General features: G+C 41.0%; 1 protein-coding gene across 2 annotated transcripts in view; it reads right to left on the bottom strand.

The window, feature by feature from the left end:
• EVI5 (ecotropic viral integration site 5) overlaps positions 1 to 18524 on the bottom strand; it is a 151173-nt gene that overhangs the window by 54739 nt on the left and 77910 nt on the right. For both annotated transcript variants that reach the window (XM_019531104.1, XM_019531105.1), the window contains 4 exons: positions 13069 to 13203; positions 5515 to 5655; positions 4571 to 4729; positions 1998 to 2144 (listed from right to left, as the gene is read on the bottom strand). In XM_019531104.1, coding sequence (XP_019386649.1) covers positions 1998 to 2144; positions 4571 to 4729; positions 5515 to 5655; positions 13069 to 13203 — 582 coding nt within the window. The remainder of the gene's footprint in view (positions 1 to 1997; positions 2145 to 4570; positions 4730 to 5514; positions 5656 to 13068; positions 13204 to 18524) is intronic.

Raw genomic sequence — 18524 nt, 5'->3', positions numbered from 1 at the left:
TTAAGGATATATCTACAACAAGACAATGCAGCTCCTTCTGGAGCCTCTGTGGTTGTTAGCACAGCATTTGCCCCTGAGCTAATAACTTCAGTTAACATGGCTATACAGCTCCCAAAGGTAACATGTACAGAGCTACCTTGTGCATCTCTGCATGGTGCTGCAGTGTGCCCTGTACACAAATCCATAATATTCAATGGAAAGATTCCTAAAAACTTGGGCTGGCACATCACATTCCACTGTCCTTTAGTATGTAACTACACCTAGCCATGTCAGAAATAAATTAGATTAATACTGCATAAGCAGCAGGAAAAAATATTTTTTTTCCTAAAGAAATTCTGAATTTCCTAGGAGAGGAAAACTAGAGTTTATTCTTCTTAAATTAGAAATTCAAATATATTTGAACCAAAGCAATCCTTAACCAATCTCCTACTTGACTTCATTTGGTCTGTGAAGAGAAAAGAGACAAAAGGTACTGAATATGAACTATGCCCCATGATTGAGGGTAATTAAAGCTAGGTCAGCAGAGTTTAGTTTACAGAAATCTAGTCAATTCAGTTGTATTGCCCTAGAGGAGATAATGCTTTGAAGGATGCACAAATTTCAGTACTTACAGATTTCTGCAAGTGTGATATTGTAACAAAACTATGCATATTAATAAGGATGTAATTTCATCTCTGGGATTTAGTGACAATGATAAACCACTCAAGCTTCACTCTTCATTTATATTGTCACCAGAACCCTTTGATGGAATTACAGCCTTATGTACCCTTGGGGGTATGTTACTTCTTATAACTAAAATGTATGTATGAGAAAAATGACTCAATTCTTTAAAACTGTGTCCTAGATAAAACATACGGAAGTTATAAGCTCTCTTAAGCCTTTTTGTCCCCTGCAGTAAAACTCAGATGTACTCATGAAGACAATCTGCAGGCTAATGAACTCTTAAAGCAGTATGTACAGATGTACACGTCAAGAAACACAACAGGATTATTGACACTCCCTCTCAATGTACTATCCTTTTGGTGAATACTAAAAACCTGCTATTGGTAGTCTTCAACACTTCAGAAAAATTTAGTAAAACAAATTTACCACCTATTTGCATATACAGAAGACAGTCAAGTAAATACAAGCTTTTAATTTTTTTTAGCTTCTCTAATAAACATAGTAGTAGTAGTAATAATAATAATTATAACAACAATACTACTACTCCTAATAATAATAATGAAACAAAACTGAAAGCAACTTACACTTAACCTGTATCAACTTCCTGGTTCAGTAGCCTCACTTTTAGGTAAAGAGCAATGGCCAGTCTAAAGTACTGTTTTACAGAGAAGCTACAGGTTAACTTTGCAGGACTTCATGTTCACCGTGTCAGTGATTTCTAAACTAAAATCTGCACATTTTAAAGGAAAACTATGTTATTCATTTTAAACCATAGCATCATATTGAACCCATAATTTGAAAGAAAAGGTGGGTTCTTTCCTTCCTGAGCCTTTCTGGTCATTTGAAAAAGATAGACAGGCAGACTACCACTGAATAAGAACTGTCATACCCACTTTTTCTGTAGGCATGTGCGCCACTCCAATTCTACCTTAGTTAATTTTTTCCACAGTGGTGCCAATTCTGCAGTGTTCAGCAAAGCCAAGTACTAAAACATGTTTGTTACGAAAGTTATCAGATATGTCTGAGTAACAGCGATCAGGATCTATTGAGTAAGAAAAGTACCTTACTATATCAAGTCACTTTTCTGGGTAGAACCACACTTTAAAGTAAAAGTTAATCTTCGCAGGACCACAAACCAGCAGCTCTGTCAAAATCTAAATGATTTTGGTAGACAGTAAATCAAGGATGATACTGTCAGTTCAGTACAAGTCATAAAGTTCTGTTTTACCTGAGGTGTTTAAAGCTCATAATGTGATCTATTAGTAATATACAGGATTGAAGAATTTGTATATACACATTTTGTCCATGAATTGTGTACTCATGATTCCATTTACCTTGCATTCAATCTCTGCTTGTCTGCGTTTGGCTTCACTTAACTGAGCAAGAAGTCCTTTGTTCTGTGTAGAAAGATACTGCACCTTCCCTTGCAGATTGGTAACCTCTTGCTCCGCCCTTCGCAAGTGGTTGCTATTGATCTGATTCTGCCATTTATAAAAACAGAAGATAAACTTTAAGAGGAAAAATGTCAAAGAAGGTCTTTGATGTTTATCCCACCTAACTCACTCCAACAAGGCAAAGACTGATAAGTTACTCAAGTAACTAATCCTACTCTGTAAAAAGGACTGACGGGGTTTGCTTGTTTGTTTTTATTTACAAACTGAATTTGTACATTTTTACTGAGCAAAAAGCATTCTGAACTTTGACAACCAAATATGCATTCGATCTTAATGTTTTACTTTAAATTAGAAAAATGACAGAACTACCTTTTGGCTGATAAATATCAAAAGCCAAAGTATGCTTAAGTAACACGAATTCAAGTACTATACACAGAACACTCAGATTAGTTACAAGATATTAGATTCTGCAAGCAAAATTACTTTTTATAGAATCCTTGTACAAAAATATAGTAATATAGTGCCAAATTTTGTTCAAAGGGAAACTAACAATACACATGCACAGAAGCACCAAGTACATACAGTGAAGCATTAAAGGTTAAGATTTTTAGTACATGGCATCTGATAGAACAGGATAACTATGCCCCCTGCTGACTGTAGTAAAATAGTACAGGTTATATTTCCAATTACTGATCCATTTTCACTTAGGCTGTTGTCAGGAGTTAATGGAGTCATGTAAAATGGATTTTGGAGGAATTTTATACCCCACTCCCCAATCACAATATCTGCCATGCCACACATACATGGCAAGTTGTGCAATTTAGCTAGTAGGGCATAAAATTCCTCAAACCCCAATCATGCAACTGCCAGCTGTCAGCATGCAATGGGGGTGCAACTGCAACTGCAAAACAGGGAGCTCCCTGCTCCCCAGCTGCACCCCTGCACAAATGGAAGCAGCAGCTGGGGAGCCAGGAGTTCCCCCCTTTCCAGGTACTGCTTTCATTGGTGCCTGGGAACATAAAAAAAGTGGACAGGCAACTGGGGCTCCCCTATACGGCAGCTTGTTAAAGATTTGGGGCACAGCGAGTCCAACATCAAGGAACCTTTCCTTGAGCTTGGGATCACAGTGCCCCATATTTTTAAAAGGCTTCCCCCACTTTTTTAAATTTGTAAGTGCTTAAAGCCTAACATCAGGGAGAGGCTCCCAGTGACCTCCACAGTGCAGATGGAATCAGGGAGGTCCTGTCCCCTGCTGCACAGCACCAGCTTAAAAAAGCACCCACACAAGCAGCAGGGGCTGGGAAAAGCTTCTTCATCCCCAGCTGCCAGCACCCAGCAGCTCTTCAAATGAATGAGTGAAGCTTGGGATAGGAGAGCTTTCCCATCCCCAGCTCCAAGTGTTGGGAAAACAGTGCATGCAGTGAGGCAGAAGAGGAGTTTCCCCATCCCTAGCTGCTAGTGCCAGATGCCTTTTTAAAGGGGCACATGCAACTAGGGAAGGGAAAGCTCCCCCAGTCCTAGCTACACTCAGCTGTTTAAAGAGCTGCCTGGTGCAAGGAGCTGGGGATTGGAGCAGCTCATATATTACTACCTGCATATCTGGCATCTTCTGAGGATAAAGCAGGGGGCAGCTGGGCTCAGGACTGGAGCTATCCTAGCCCAATCCTGCCAATTAGGCAGGAGAAACTTTGTCTCAGCCCCCAGGGCTGTCCTGTGCCAGATCCCAACACTCAGCTGAGCATTGGGATTCAGCATCAGGCAGTCCTGCCTCAGTTCAGATTCAGGATCAGGTAGGCAAAGGCTATGTCCCAGATCCTGCAACTGCCCCATGCCCTAAGGCTCTCCAGCACCTTAAGGAGTCTTTCTGGGACTGTAGGGCAGGTTCTGGAGAGAATCTATATCAAAGGGCTGGTATTGTCAGTTATATAAAGAACCTGTAAAGATTTCAGAATAGTTAATTGAAACATTTTTATTGCTCTACTAAGCCAGATTTCTCAGTATATTAAGATTCATGCATTTACTCTGTATAGAGAGTTAATTAAGCCAACCATGAAGAAGTAAAAAAAATGAAATTTGGTTACTGAAATAACTGAAGAAGAGGCATGAGAAAAATCAGATTGTAAATGGAATGTTCTCTCAATCAATCTCACAGCTTGGAAAAAAATCAAACTGCCTTGGAATTACTATCCTAAGAAACAACTATCAAGGGAAAGGCTATAATTGGGACCCTAGATGCCAATATTTGCTTAGGTTCATAACATTAGCCTTTGGGGCACCAGCCCCAGACACTGATTTGGAGGAGGCACCAGAATGGCAGCAGGAGCTGGTGTGTGGAGAGCCCACACCACTGCAGCAGCAGCTGCCAGGGAGACAAGAACCTAGCCCTGGCACAAGCTGCCAGGGTTTTTGAGTCTTTTCTTCTCTTCCTTGTACAGGCACAAAAATTCTTAGTTATGCCTCTAATTCATTAGTCTTGTCCTACATCATTGCAATGCTAGTTTTCAGTATCATACCTGAGTTTCCATCTCCATCATTCTTTGTTTCATCTCTTTTAGCTCTGCCTGAGTTTCTGCTTCTTTCAATCGGATAGTCATTAATTCATCTTGCAGCTCATTCACAGTGTTCTTTCTGGGTGTGTCTTTCCACCTGCCAGTGGTACGAGCTAGGTGACGCTAAAATAATTTACAAGTTTATAAAACTGATTTTGGTTGAATACTAGTCTCATCTCCGACTGAAAACAAAATACTTCACAAAGGGTGCTCATACATGTGCTCCAGGAGTTGGGGGAAGGGGGCTGCTTTATTAGAGTGGCTCCAAGAGCCATTCTAATTAAAGCACCTGGAGCATCATATGTATCAGCACCCCTGTTCTGAAAAATGGTGACAGGGGCTCTTTAACTGAAGCTTATTCAATTGAGTCTGCCCCAACACACTGTAATTACAGTGCACTGGAACAGCCTTGCTGCATGCATATAGGCACCCTTTGAAGTACCATGTTCCTGTTTGTCATGAAAAAAAAAAAGTAGAAATGTTCACAAATATACATAAGTATAAGTGAGAAATGGAAGCTTAAAAGGCAGTAATTGACAATTGGGACAACTGGAAAAAGGAGAAGTTTGAGCATTTTAACATGTAACAAGAGGACTTTGCCAACTTTTACATTTCAATGGAATTCATTGAAGTAGGATCCCTGTTTTCACTTTCTGCTGGTGTACTTCCTACCAAACACTTCAGTCTGTAGCATGAGGTAGGAACACATGGCTACAACTGGGTCCAATTTCAGATATATTTTAAAGGTACATTTAAGTAAAGTTTCTTGTAGCAACCTCATTTAACACTTCTCTTGCCCAATGCCATCCACCAATTTCTACCAGACACCATTTTTCTTATGGTGACTTATATATTCTCTTTTTTGCTTTCTTAAAAATACATTTTCAAAAGGTATATTATATTTATACCTGCCAGTGCTCCTCCAAATCCTTGACCTGCTGTCTAAGTTCTTTTAGTCCCATCAGAGCTTCTGCTTCCCTTAATTTCACCGCAATCAGTTCTTCTTGAAGTCTAGCAACATTATTCTCATCAGGTAAAGAACTGTTTCTCTGCAGCAAAAAGGACTCTCTTCAACATACATTTGAAGAATTTTTCATTTAATGAGTTTTGTTGCAAGATAACCATTATTACTGGCTAAACACAAAATGTTTGAAAGTGCATGCAGTGCACCTTCAGATGAAATTTAATTATTTGAAATCAAATATTTAAGATAAAGTGTGGATTTAAAAGCAGAAAAACACCTTTTAAATGTGAACTAAAAAGTAGTTATCCGTATTTCAAACTTTTGGCATTTAGATTTTTCTGGTTACAGTAGTTGGAATCTAAATAGAAGATTCACTAGAAAAGCAGGACTGGTAGCTGCATTAGTTACACTGATTTTGTCATGAATAATGCCATAAAATGGATGCAAGACAAACCTGAAGGGGTTCTGAACTATGATCTTGTCAGGCAAAATGTAGGGGAAAAACTGATTTTGTGTCATTTAGGGTTTCACATATCTTGTATGAACTCCTAGGCTTTGGTTTTTAGAATGTTTTTTCATCTTTAAAAGGGCTCCAATGGATGCTGGAAAACGGAAATGTTGTGAACACTCAGTATGGTAGTTGGTCAAGAAGCAATACAGATTAAGACAAAGGGATAGTAGGAGAGGTATGGACAGACATAACATTTGTAGCACCCCAAGTGTCTCTAAAGTGTTCCAAAAATGAGGGCACAGACCTATGATAAACCACTTCAAACAGGACCATTTCATCTTTAAAAATGATCCTGGAAAAAAATAGAAACAACTTTTACAAACATTATAGTAAAGTACTTTGCATCCTCCAACAGAGCATGATAGTGAGTTGGTCAGTCTTCCAGCACCCCACAGTACTTTGTCTCATTTGTTGACCCTGTACCCCAAGGACTCTGCTTCTCCTGCATCTGAACAGTCAAGGACCCTTTGCAGCATGTCAGTAGCAGTCTGAACCATAGTAACAGTGCCACTGTCCACTGCTCCATCCACAAGGCAGTTAACTAACTGGAGCTGGGCAGAAGTAATAGCTGTCCCTGCCAACTGGGGGAACGAGAACATCCAACACTCACTGACAGAGAACTATTACAACCAAACTGTCTATAACTAAATTGCCCCTGACAGTGCTGTGTCAAGGCCAAAGTGCTGAAGGGACAAAATAAGGACCATGATGTCAATTAGGTCCAGGCACTCAGAGGGTGACTTGTGCCTGCCAGAAGGAGCTGTCACAGACTGTGGCCAGCAGAGACTCAAAGCCCTGGTCTGTTGCTGACTCCAGCATCAACCCAGAAGCATACAATGACTCCAAGGGCTGTAACTGGGAACAGGAGGACCCTCTGGATAGGGTCTCTCCTCCAGTTTGGGAGCACAGATCAGGAGACTTACTATTGAGCTGAACATGACAGCTCTGATGCCACTGAGATGGATCAGCCCATCCCAGTCCATCTTGACTGATCATCCCCTCAACCTCATGCCAGACTAGCCCCATAGCATCATGCCATATCAACCCCTCAACTTCACAGATATCCCTGCCACACATTCCTGCTGAACATTCCCCATCTCACCACTACTGAAAAGCATCACTTCACAGCTGCCCATGACAAGCCAGCACTCTTCTTTCTAAAGCCCATATCCCAGCTGCCAGGAGACATAAACCTGTTACTTACTGCAGCATGTTGACAGGACCACTGGCATGCACACACAGATGCCTCCAACATCATTAGGCTGCCCATGCAGGTCCTACATTGTAATTGTAGAGGATTTGGGGAACCCTAAATACACCACCTGGGGGAACACATGGTTTTGGTGTGTAGAAATTGGGTCAAGGGCATCTTTGTTTTGAAACCATTGATGGAAGAACACAGTACTACTCTGGGGGATGGGGAGGCTTCCAAATGGTGATTAGTCATATCCAGTGATTTTGGGAAAGAGAGTCCTAACATGCCATGGAGCTTGGGGACTCTACACTAGGCTGCCAGGATGAGGCAGGGAAGAACCATCTTAAGCGTTTTAGGATGCACAAGCAAAAGTGAAGAGGCTTATAAGGTGAAACATGGAAATACCCTAGGAAGTTCGTCAGTTTACTTTCACATTGGCACAAGTTTAACAAAGGACACTTATTTTCTTGCTGACATTTCAGGGTCAACACCTACTGAGATGGGAGCTCCCACAGTAGTAGATGTGGAGGTCCTAATTATATGGATAGTAACTGAGCACTTCCTTCTTGGCATCCCAGTGTAAGGCTTCATGAGCCATAGGAGAAAACATACACCAAGTCCCCAAGTAGCAAGGGGAAAGGGTGAGGTGGGGAATAGTTATTTTTTCCATCTCAATGGTGGTAACTCCACTGGCAAACTCCTCCATTGTAAGGGACACCAGGCTAAAGTTCCTAAAGATCATGGTGCCATGAACCTTGTTCAATTGGCTAGTGGTAACATAAGTAAACTGTCCCTGGTGGTCTACAATGCCCTGTAGCAACAGTAGAAAAGTAGCTCTTTTGGTTGATATACTCCAGGCTGCAAGGGGCAGGATGGTGATGTAGGTGCCACTGATGGCCCTGATGTAGTTCAGAAAGCCCATGCAGATAAATCCAGCAATGTCCTTCTACAGGCTGGTGGGGCAAAGGAAACATCCACAAGTGCAGCACACCTCCTGGATAGATGATCCTGCTGTGGACCTGCCCATCCCAAAACTGTTAGTCAGAAACTGCAGGCTTCTATGGGTGGCTAGCTTCCTGATGGTGATGGCCACACATTTCTCCATGGTGAGGTTATTCTTATGTTGGTGGCTTGGCTCTTGAGTGTTGGGGTCAGCTTGGCAAAGATCTTTACAAAGGTGCTACAGTTCACCCTAAAGTTCTGGTCTCCAAAGCTTGTTGTCCCAGGTCTCCAGAACAATGCATTCCCACCACTTGCTGCTCATATCTGTGGCCTAGAAGCACCAATACAGTAAAAACCGTGTTATCTGGCACTTTATTAACCAGCATGCCCACTGATGTGGCAAAAGCGAAACTGGAAGGCCCACCATGGCACTTCTGGTTTCACCGAGTCCCACTTTGCCGACTTTGGAACACGGCCTGGGGCAAAGCCGCCTGTGTGGGACCCCTCTCCCTGTCCCCTGACACACTGAACCCTGGTGCTCTGGACGGGGCAGGAGGGGCCTGCCTCTCAGGTAACCGGCATATTTGATTAACCAGCACTCCCCATTCCCCATGGATGCCAGATAACACAGCTTTTACTGTACATGGTTTGCAGAAGGCTGTCCTCTGTGTTGTCATTCTCCTAGAAGGTACTGTCAATGGCGCAGAGCAAGTAATACATCTTTAGGAGGCACCCTTCCAAGGTCTTGTTTGTAGGGCCTTGTAATATCATTTTAATGCCTGCCATCTGGCACTTGAGCTGGAAGAGGATGTAAAGCATGGCTATGCAGATCATGACTCAGTCTTAAGTAGGACAGTAGGGACAGCACCTCCCAGTGCTGCTAAGCCAAGGACTAGAGAGCAAGGAGATCGTAGGCATCCATTTCCAGCCGTGATGAAAGTGATGTTCCTGTAACTGACCAGACTTTCTATAGGTGAAACTGACCAGGCCTGTAGTAGCAGCGAACACTGAGGAAGGCTGAGGGACCAAAGTAGGGCAGGGGTGGTGAGGTGGAAACAACACAACAGCTAAAAGGTAGGCCTGTGTGACGCTTCAGTCGCTGATTTGATTCAGCCTGATTTGGTGGCCAAATCTCTGAATCCAAATCGAAATTTATGACCATTCGACCTTGTTATCCCCTGGGGCACTCTAGTGAACAAACGTTCCCCCAGATCCTGGTGAGCACCCCTTATAAACTTATAGGCAGCCATCAGATCAACCCTGAGCCTGCGCTTTTCCAGGCTGAAGAGTCCTATAGCTCTCAGCCTCTCATCATAAGGTCTGTTTTCCTGACCTCTGATCATGTGTGTGGCTCTTCTCTGGACTCTCACAAGCTTCTCCACATCCTTTTTGAATTGTGGAGCCCAAAACTGGACATACTACTCCAGCTGCGGCCTCACCAAGGCCGAGTACAACAGGAAAATGACATTCTGGGAATTGCTTGAGAAGCATCTATGGATGCAAGCCAGAGTTTTTCTCATTTTACTAGCAGCAGCATCACATTGAAGGCTCATGTTCATCTTATGGTCAGTCATGACCCCCAAGTCCTTTTCGCCTGTAGTGCTAATCAGCGTAGCACTGCCGAGCCTATAAAGGATGCTGCAGGTTTTTCTTCCCAAGGTGGAGAACCTTGCATTTTTCAGTGTTAAACACCATCAGGTTCTTGTCCACCCATTTCCTGAGCCTGTCAAGGTCATCCTGGATCGCCCTCCTGTCTTCTGGTGTGGATGCTTTACCCCAGAGTTTGGTATCGTTGGCGAACTTGGCCAGTCCACTTCTGACTCCAATGTCCACAGCATTAATGAAGATATTGAATAATATAGGTCCAAGGACAGAGCCTTGAGGGATACCACTGGTCACAGAGCACCACAATGATTGACTTCCATCAACCACCACCCTCTAACACAGCTTTAAATGTTTTTTCTACATACCTCAAGGTACCAGGCAGCTCGTGAACACTGAGATGCTGGGGCGGACAAAGCGTTGTACAGGAGCACAAGGGACTCCGCAGCATGCTTGGCAGGAGACCCGGAAGTGGACCAGAAGCATTTCCGGTCCGGTCCGTTTCCAGATCCACCGGGGAGCATGCAACTGGTGCCTCCTGAGTCTGGGAGGTGCACCCAGTGGCTAACTACCAAACCAGGGGGCCCAGGACGGCCCCTCAGCACACTTGGTGGTAGACCTGGAATTCACTGCCGAGCATGCAGTGTGCCCCGCCCCCCTGTGGGATGCTCCATCCGCCCCACCCTCACAGTGTTCACAAACCACACCTGGTACCTCGAGGCATGTAGAAAAAACATTTAAAAGCTGTGTCTAAGGCCAAATCGCTCATTCTCCAAATCAGCATCGACTCTTCAGATTTGATTTGGCCCAACTGAATCTGGGACAGCGATCCGAATCAACAAATCGAATCACTGTCCCCAATTCAGGCTGAATCCAAATCAAATACTGTCCTTTTCACAAATCCCTAGTAAAAGGCTCTTTTCTCTTCACTCAGCAGTTCTTCAAAGCCTCTGGAAACTTGGGCCCCAAAGGCATCTCTGCTTTCCAGCCCCCGACCTGCAGAGCTCTTCCATTGCCGGCACTAAGGGCGATCTTAAAGGATTTCAGTGGGGAGGGACCTGTAAATTTGCACAATACTGAAGTGCTTCAAATCTGAAGTGCTTTAGATTAGAGCAGGATTTGAAGTGCTTCAAAACGGTATCTGTCATACCCTAGGACCTATCAGAAAACCCAAGAATTAGTTTCAAGAAAACCAGCTGGAAAGAAGGGTTATATGGAAAGAGAAAAAGCCTGAATAAAATAAGATCCTGATGAGAAAAAAAAATGAAGAACAGTATAAGGAAAAGGTAAGGAAAGAAATAAGAAAGGAATCTACCTGAACAGGTTTATTCCTGTTTACTATGCAATGCAGATGTATGAAGTGTTTGAACTGCTGTCAGGTACTCCAAGTTTAAAGTTGTGCACTACTTCCTTCCATGGCCTTATTTTGTGGTATATAAATATTCTCTTTTTTGGCAAAATTGTAATTTTGTCATATCTAGGGATTTGCATGGTTTGCCTAAAATTAAGCAATAATGGAATTACAGAATTCTTAGATTTTATGTCAGAATTCATAGATGGACTCAACCATCCATTTTACCAGCTCAGAACACACACACACTCGAAAATGAAGTGCTATAGCAAACATTAAAAAGTGATTATATAGTCTTCTAGAGTTTTACCTGAAAAAATGGTAGCACATCTGTAAGAATATGTGATAACAGAATTTTTTTTGGCCAGGCTGCATGTTAAGTTAATAAAAAGGTAGAAAAAAATGCTGCATTTGCAGTAGTTTTGGGTTATTCTATGTCTTTTTATTGACCTAACTGTGCATGCTTAATTATGGAGATGCCGTAATAAAATTATTTCCTGGAACTGAGTCAGTTTGCTGCAAATGAAGTAGCTATTTCATTTTTGCAAGTATATTGAAATTTTATTTTTAACAATGTCACATCTATGTTTGAGGCAACTTAAATAAAAGGTAAATGCTGACCGTCTGAAATGAGGGTATGACCTCATATGTTGGATTCTTGTTTTAACGTACAATTGTTGCTGCCTTAACATTTTATACATCTTGCTCATTTCAAACCCACTAAATTTTTCAGATAATTAGATGTACCTATTATAATCAAGATTTTACCCCATAAAAGTAAGGTTTAATCAGGGGTCCAAATATGTGGACACTTCAGATCTAAACTGAGGTACTATCCACCCCAAGTCAGTACAACATAATCAATATAGTATCCTCTCTGTGTTGTATATTATTTGGAATCATTCAATTTAATTCCATCCTCAAACATTCAGTGTACTGCAGACTGTTTCATAAGGCTAAGTACAGACAATCAAAAAGCCCAAGGTTGAAATCAGTTCAATCTTCTCAAGTTAGTCCAAGCTGTGTAGACTGAACCAATAAGCAAGTGAACGGACATTCACCTACCTTGCCCACCCTGCAAGAGGGGGCTTGTGGGGGGAGTACAAAGCATGCTGGGATACTGGGAGACTGTGGGTTAATTTGGATCTGGAGGAGATCTGGGACAGAATTACAATGAACTAATTTAACCTAAATCAGTTAAGTCTGAAACTACGTCCATCCAAGTTTATCTTAAACTGGTTTGGACTGTTTTGAAAGTGGTTTATGTACACTGGACTTCTGTTGTAGTACAGGTTTGAACCAGGTTTCCAATCAGTTTGTGTGTAATTTCTGTTCTAAGCCTAAAAGTAAACAAGGTGATCTGACAGCTCATTAGGGAAGAGTTAATGCTGAGTACCCAAGAAAGAGAGAAATGCTTCAAAACTTTAACACTAAAGTGAAAATTAAAGCTTTTTCTTTTTGGGTGAAAAATCAAGGCCTTAAAAATTTGGGAATGAAAAGAAGGTGAACTCCTTGTTCCCTATTCCAGATACCTAAGGCAGCCAGCTGCACTCAACTTCAATTTCTACCACTAGTGTCAGCCCTAAATAAGGAATTAGCCTTCTGTTCTTGATGAAACATCAATACCAGTAGTGAATGTTTGCATTAAAACCATCATTACCAGACTAAGTTTCATCTTTATATAGAAAACAGCTTGTTCTTGAACAACTGACCCAAGATCTTTGTGAACTTGAGAAAATCTCCCTGCTTCAGTTGCATTTATTTCAGATTTTGAAGGTTTCTCCAAAATAATGAAATTTAACGTGCTAAATTAGACTGCAATTATGCTTTGAAAAAATAAGGACTAACATACCCACTGATGCACTATTTCATAAAGCAGACCCTAGTTTTGTTTTACCTTTTCCATGTCTAGAACCTTATCTTGCATTTCCTTCAGAGCACAATGGGATTCTGCTTCACTCAGTCTTGCTTGAACCAACTCTTTTTCCAGCTGTAGCACAAAGTCTTCACTGTAGCGTGAACTGCATTTATGCTATAAAATTTGGAAATAAATATTTAGTATCAATTGAGAGTCTAAAGGAAGGGGTTTTTTTGCTTAAATTCAGGTTGAAAAATATTGTCAAAAGCTAAAACTATCAGAACTACAAAAAGTTTCCTTATACAACTTTGCCTCCCATCCACAGTGGCAACATCGGGTACTGTGCCTCTACAGCAGTACTGAAACAATGCAAGACTGTGAACTCTCCACTCCTGTTGGTGGGCAGCAACATAAATTAATTCCAAACAAAGTCAGCAAGAATATCTGAGTAAATGCTCATCTGTGGTAAGATACAGGTTTTGTAGTCTGGTGCAATTATTTTTTGATATGCAGAAACAAGGATTAGGGAAAAACTAGTTTGATGCAGGTATAAATAGGCATATTTGTCCTATAGTAAAAGAAAAATCTTCAGCAACTCCCTTTGTTCCATTCAAAGTAAATGATCTCTACAATTAAGATTTTTTAAAATTATTACTAAATACCCATGGCAATAATTTGATCAACCATAGTAATGAAAGGTTCCTCTGATCCCTTGTTCCCTAAGACTGTATCCTATAAAGTGGATAAAGCACCCATTTTCCTCAGAAAGGAACCCTAAGGCTACACTGACCACTTGTACTTGTGATCAATAGATTGTAACTTGAACTGAAAGAACAAAAGCTTCTTGATACAGATTTTTGTTATATAAAAAAAAGATTGCTTTGGCAACATAAGAAAATGCAAAATCCTTGTAAAAAAAAAAAAATCAGGGGAATATTTCCAATCAGACTGCCAGAGAAACTGCTTGTTAGATTACCACATCCCATTTCCCAAGAGTGCCTCAAACTTTACAGTTCTGTACATGGCTGTAAGTTTCCATGAAAATAAATTATCTAGATATTACAGGCACAACCACTTTGAAAGGTCAACTTGAAGAACAACAGCTAATAGGGCTGTGCAACGCTTCAGTCACTGATTCGATTTGGCAGAGATTCGGCCCAATTCAGTGGCTGAATTTCCGAATCTGAATGGAATCAAGAGACCCTTTAATCTCTCTGAATCGAATTAGAACCCTCTGAATTGATTCAGAGAGATTTTGAAAGATTGACGATTCGAACAGACACAGCTTTAAATGTTTTTTCTACATACCTCAATTTACCAGGCAGCTCGTGAATGCTGAGATGGTGGGGCAGATGGGAAGGGGGGGATGGGAGGGGAGCGGCACTTGGGGTCCCCTCGTGGCCGATCACTGAGCCCCCCAGCGTGCTCGGCAGCAGACCCAGAAGTACTTCTGGTCCACTTCCAGGTTTGCCACCGAGCACACAGGGGGCCTCCCTGCACTCCTCTGGGATGTTCCATCCACCCCACCATCGCAGCATTTACAAGCTGTGCCTGGTATCTCGAGGTATGTAGAAAAAACATTTAAAGCTATGCCTATGGCCAAATTGCTGATTCTCCGAATCAACATCAAATTCACAGATTTCATAGACATTTGGGCTGGAAGGGACCTCAGAAGATCGAGTCCAGCCCCCTGCCCAAGGGGCAGGAAGTTAGCTGGGGTCATAGGATCCCAGCAAGATAAGCATCCAAATTTCTCTTGAAGGTGTTCAATGTAGGTGTTTGAACCACCTCTGATGGCAGACTATTCCAGACCTTGGGGGCTTGAACAGTAAAGAAATTCTTCCTTATATCCAGCCTGAAACGGTCTGGCAGTAGTACACCATTTGCCCTCATCATCCCTTGGAGTGCTCTGGTGAACAAACGCTCCCCCAGATACTGGTGGTCACCCCGATAAACTGAAATTCTTAGAAAGTGGACAGTAATACATAAAAACAAAAATATTTTTTCCACAAAACAATTTAGCTTTTGGATTTTATAATAGGCTTTGCAAGACTAGGATACAGTTTATATATTCTGGTAGCCCTGAGCAGAAATAAGGCTTGAAGAACACAAACTTAAGACAGACTTACAGGACAGGGCAACATACAACATAAGTGTCATACAACATAAAAGTGGGTACGAAAAGTGATTGTTCATCATATTTTATTTTATATATCCATTATCGTTTTATGTATGAGTATCATCATGTAAGTTCATGCTTCTACCTATCCCGGTGGATACATATAGCTATGTAGTGTTAGAAATACTTATTTACTCAAACAGAAGATGCCCCCTCCAATAATTAGATTTTATAACTGGAAAATTGTGACAAAATTATAAATTTTCCACATATAGAATCTAATTATTGGAGGTTTGTCTTTTTGTCCCCCTCCCACTTCTAAAGCAGGGAAAATATATTTGGGGGGTCAGGTAGCACTTCGTTTTCTTCTTCCCTCCAACTTTTCCCACTAACAGCTCCTTACCCCTCTCCTTATTGTCAGACCTTGCTTTCCATGAGCACATGGAATTGAGAAGCGAATTTGAAAACAATAACCTTGAAATTAAACATGGCTGTAGGAATTTGCATATAGTACCCATACACTTAGTTCATCCAGAATTGATGCATGTTACCTTTTTATGAAACTAATGCAAGTTTTGGCACAGGTACTCCATAACCCTTCTTTTGAACAGCCCTTTGGCACCTACTTACATGTAGGGACCTACTTAATATGCAGTTTGGTGGTTTTCACCGATCACTGCAAAATATTCCATCATCTGCGATTTCCCACAGAATCAACCCCGCCCCAAAAACTTCCCCAGCATATTATATAAATAATATATTGTTTTAGAATCTCAACATCCTTACCACGAGGCTTAGACACCATGGCAATCCCTGCAGTCACTCTCACGTGCTTGAGACTTACTGTCTGTGGCAATGGCAGGGCCACTCCACCAATCAGTGGTGATGGCAGGACCTCTCCACCAATCAGCAGCAAGGGGTGGGGCTGCTGGAAAGGCCCACAAAATAGGTCCGTTGTGCCATGAGCAAGTCATGAAAATGGCTCTCTCTCCAGACACCCCCAAAAAGGATCCATGTGCTAATTAGACCCCACTCATGACTGGAACAAGGTGTTCTTGTTACAAGTCCTTGGATTCTCCAAAAACTTATATGCAGATGAGGCACAGGACAACTTGGTCTGGCTTCAACTCATGGTAGGCCACACTAATCATATGTGCTAGGCTGAGAAAGGGAAAAACAGAGGAATTCTGGGTGAACTGTTTGGGGCCCCATTTGGTGATGTTTGCCGGGCATTTAAGGCTAGTGAAGAAACAGAATTAATTGGAAATGGGAAAGGCACAGCTCAGCTGTTGTAGTGAAAAGGAAGTCTAAATGTATGCAACGTAGTGGCTCACCATGACTTTAAAAAGAGTCAATGCTGAGGGGGACTGTGCTTACCTGGCACTATATGCATCTTGTTCAGATGGGCTGCACTAACCTGCCCTGCTTTTTTACTTAGATCAGGGTGGGCTCTGGCCCTCTTGGTGCTAGCCTAGTATTCCAGTACCTCCAGACCTGGTGCCAGTACCTTCCTGGAGGATCAACTACCAATTCTTTTTAAGGTCCCCACAAAAAAAGTTCCCATCAGCATGTTTACTCAAGATGAGCCATGTGTGTAATAGTCATGTTCAGTGTTAACTGCATTTAAATCAACTTCATAGCTGGTTCCACTACTAAGCACATGCTGCTTTTAGTAGTTTAATGATACACAATGTACATAGTGAGATTTCCTTGTATGCAATAAGACCAGGAGCTTTTTTCCCCTCTGCCAGTTGAGGGAAAAAACCTTGTCTTGTATTCAAGTAAATATGGTATAACTTAAATTATGTAGGTACAGTAGAGAAGAAACATATAGACAGCATTCAAGAACAAATACTGATTGCTTTACATATGCAAGTAGTCCCACTGGTTTCAGTAGGATTACTCATTTAAGGCATCAGGTGCTGGCCCTAAATGATTCTGTGACTGGACAACATTCTGCTGTTAACATCTAAGGAATGTCAGTACTTTATAGCGGCTGTCATCCTCCCCTAGGACTACAGAATTTGAATTCACTTCACTTACAAGCTGTATTATGTGCTTGCCTCAGCAAAATACTGCACAAGGATGGATAAGTAGGTTATCATGATAAGTGCTTCATTTCTAATTATCTAGCAAGTGGCCCATAACCAAAATTAGCTATAGTAGCCATGACCAATATTATGATCTTCAGTATTGTGGCTTTAAATTAAAAAAGAGAATTAAAATATAATGTAAGTCTGTCTACAAGTCACAAATTTGCTGGCAGAGTGTGCCAATCTTCCTGCAAAAGATTAATTTTTAACTTCACTGACTGCAAGAATGCACAACCAAGGTCAAAATAGAAATTGGGGATTTATTTATATTTTTACAAAGTTCAAGGTCAAATCTTTTAGGTTTCTCAAAGGATCTTTATTGACAACAGCTGACAAAATTTGGTCTTCAATTTATCTATAGTACTTCACTAAACTACATGTATTTGCCATTCCCTGTTAGGCAATGATAAAAAAAATCCTAAATAATCAAGCTAAAATTATTTGCCACTTGGCAGTTACAAAGCTTTCCTTGCTAAATTGATACTTCTTGGTCAATATTACATTTGCCAGTATTAGCCATTTTTTTCAGGTGTTCTTGTAGAGGGAACATAGTATGGAGTTACTGCACATGCTACTGAATATTCATTAATTATATTCATTAGTTATACTCATTAATACCTTTCCAAAAGTGACTTCCTAACAGTTCCTTAAGCCTCTTCTACAGAAATACTAGCTATCCTGTGCTTCTCAAATGGTAATATTTGAAACCATTTTCATGCCTGTAGAAGCCCTTAATTCTTACATTTATATTCCAAATTAAATGTAGAAATAGGAGATATACATTAAAATTTAATAATAAAAGTGTCTTGTTACACAAGACATGATTGCTCAAATTCAGAAAAAGAGTTGAAAATTTAAAAGAACTATTAAGAACCTTTGCCTCTCCATAAAATTTAAGCTATAGGACTGCATTTAAGAGTTAGAGAGAAATAAAAGGGTTGATTGACCTCCCTTCAATACCTTTACAAATGGTCACTTAAAATATCTCAACAATAAATGTACCTTATTTTGTTGAATTTTAGATATTATTTAATCCACGATTCTCCGATACTTTGTAATAAATATATACTAGTGAAACGTTTTCACCTTCTTAATCTAATTTTTTGATTACCCAACACATGTGGAGAACTGACTAGCTTACATTTCTCTCTTTAAATTATATTTCAGTACAGAGACACACATGAAAAGATAATTATAGCAATTTGTATCAAGTGCTCCAGCGAGCAGCTTTGTCAACTTTTTTTTTTTTTTTAAATCATGTTAGTCAGTATAGCTGATACCAT

The sequence above is a fragment of the Crocodylus porosus genome, unplaced genomic scaffold (genome assembly GCF_001723895.1).
Source record: "Crocodylus porosus isolate Cpor-Errol unplaced genomic scaffold, CroPor_comp1, whole genome shotgun sequence".
Lineage (NCBI taxonomy): Eukaryota > Metazoa > Chordata > Crocodylia > Crocodylidae > Crocodylus > Crocodylus porosus.
The sequence above is the reverse complement of the archived record's forward strand: the minus strand, read 5'-3'. Positions and strand labels throughout refer to the sequence as shown.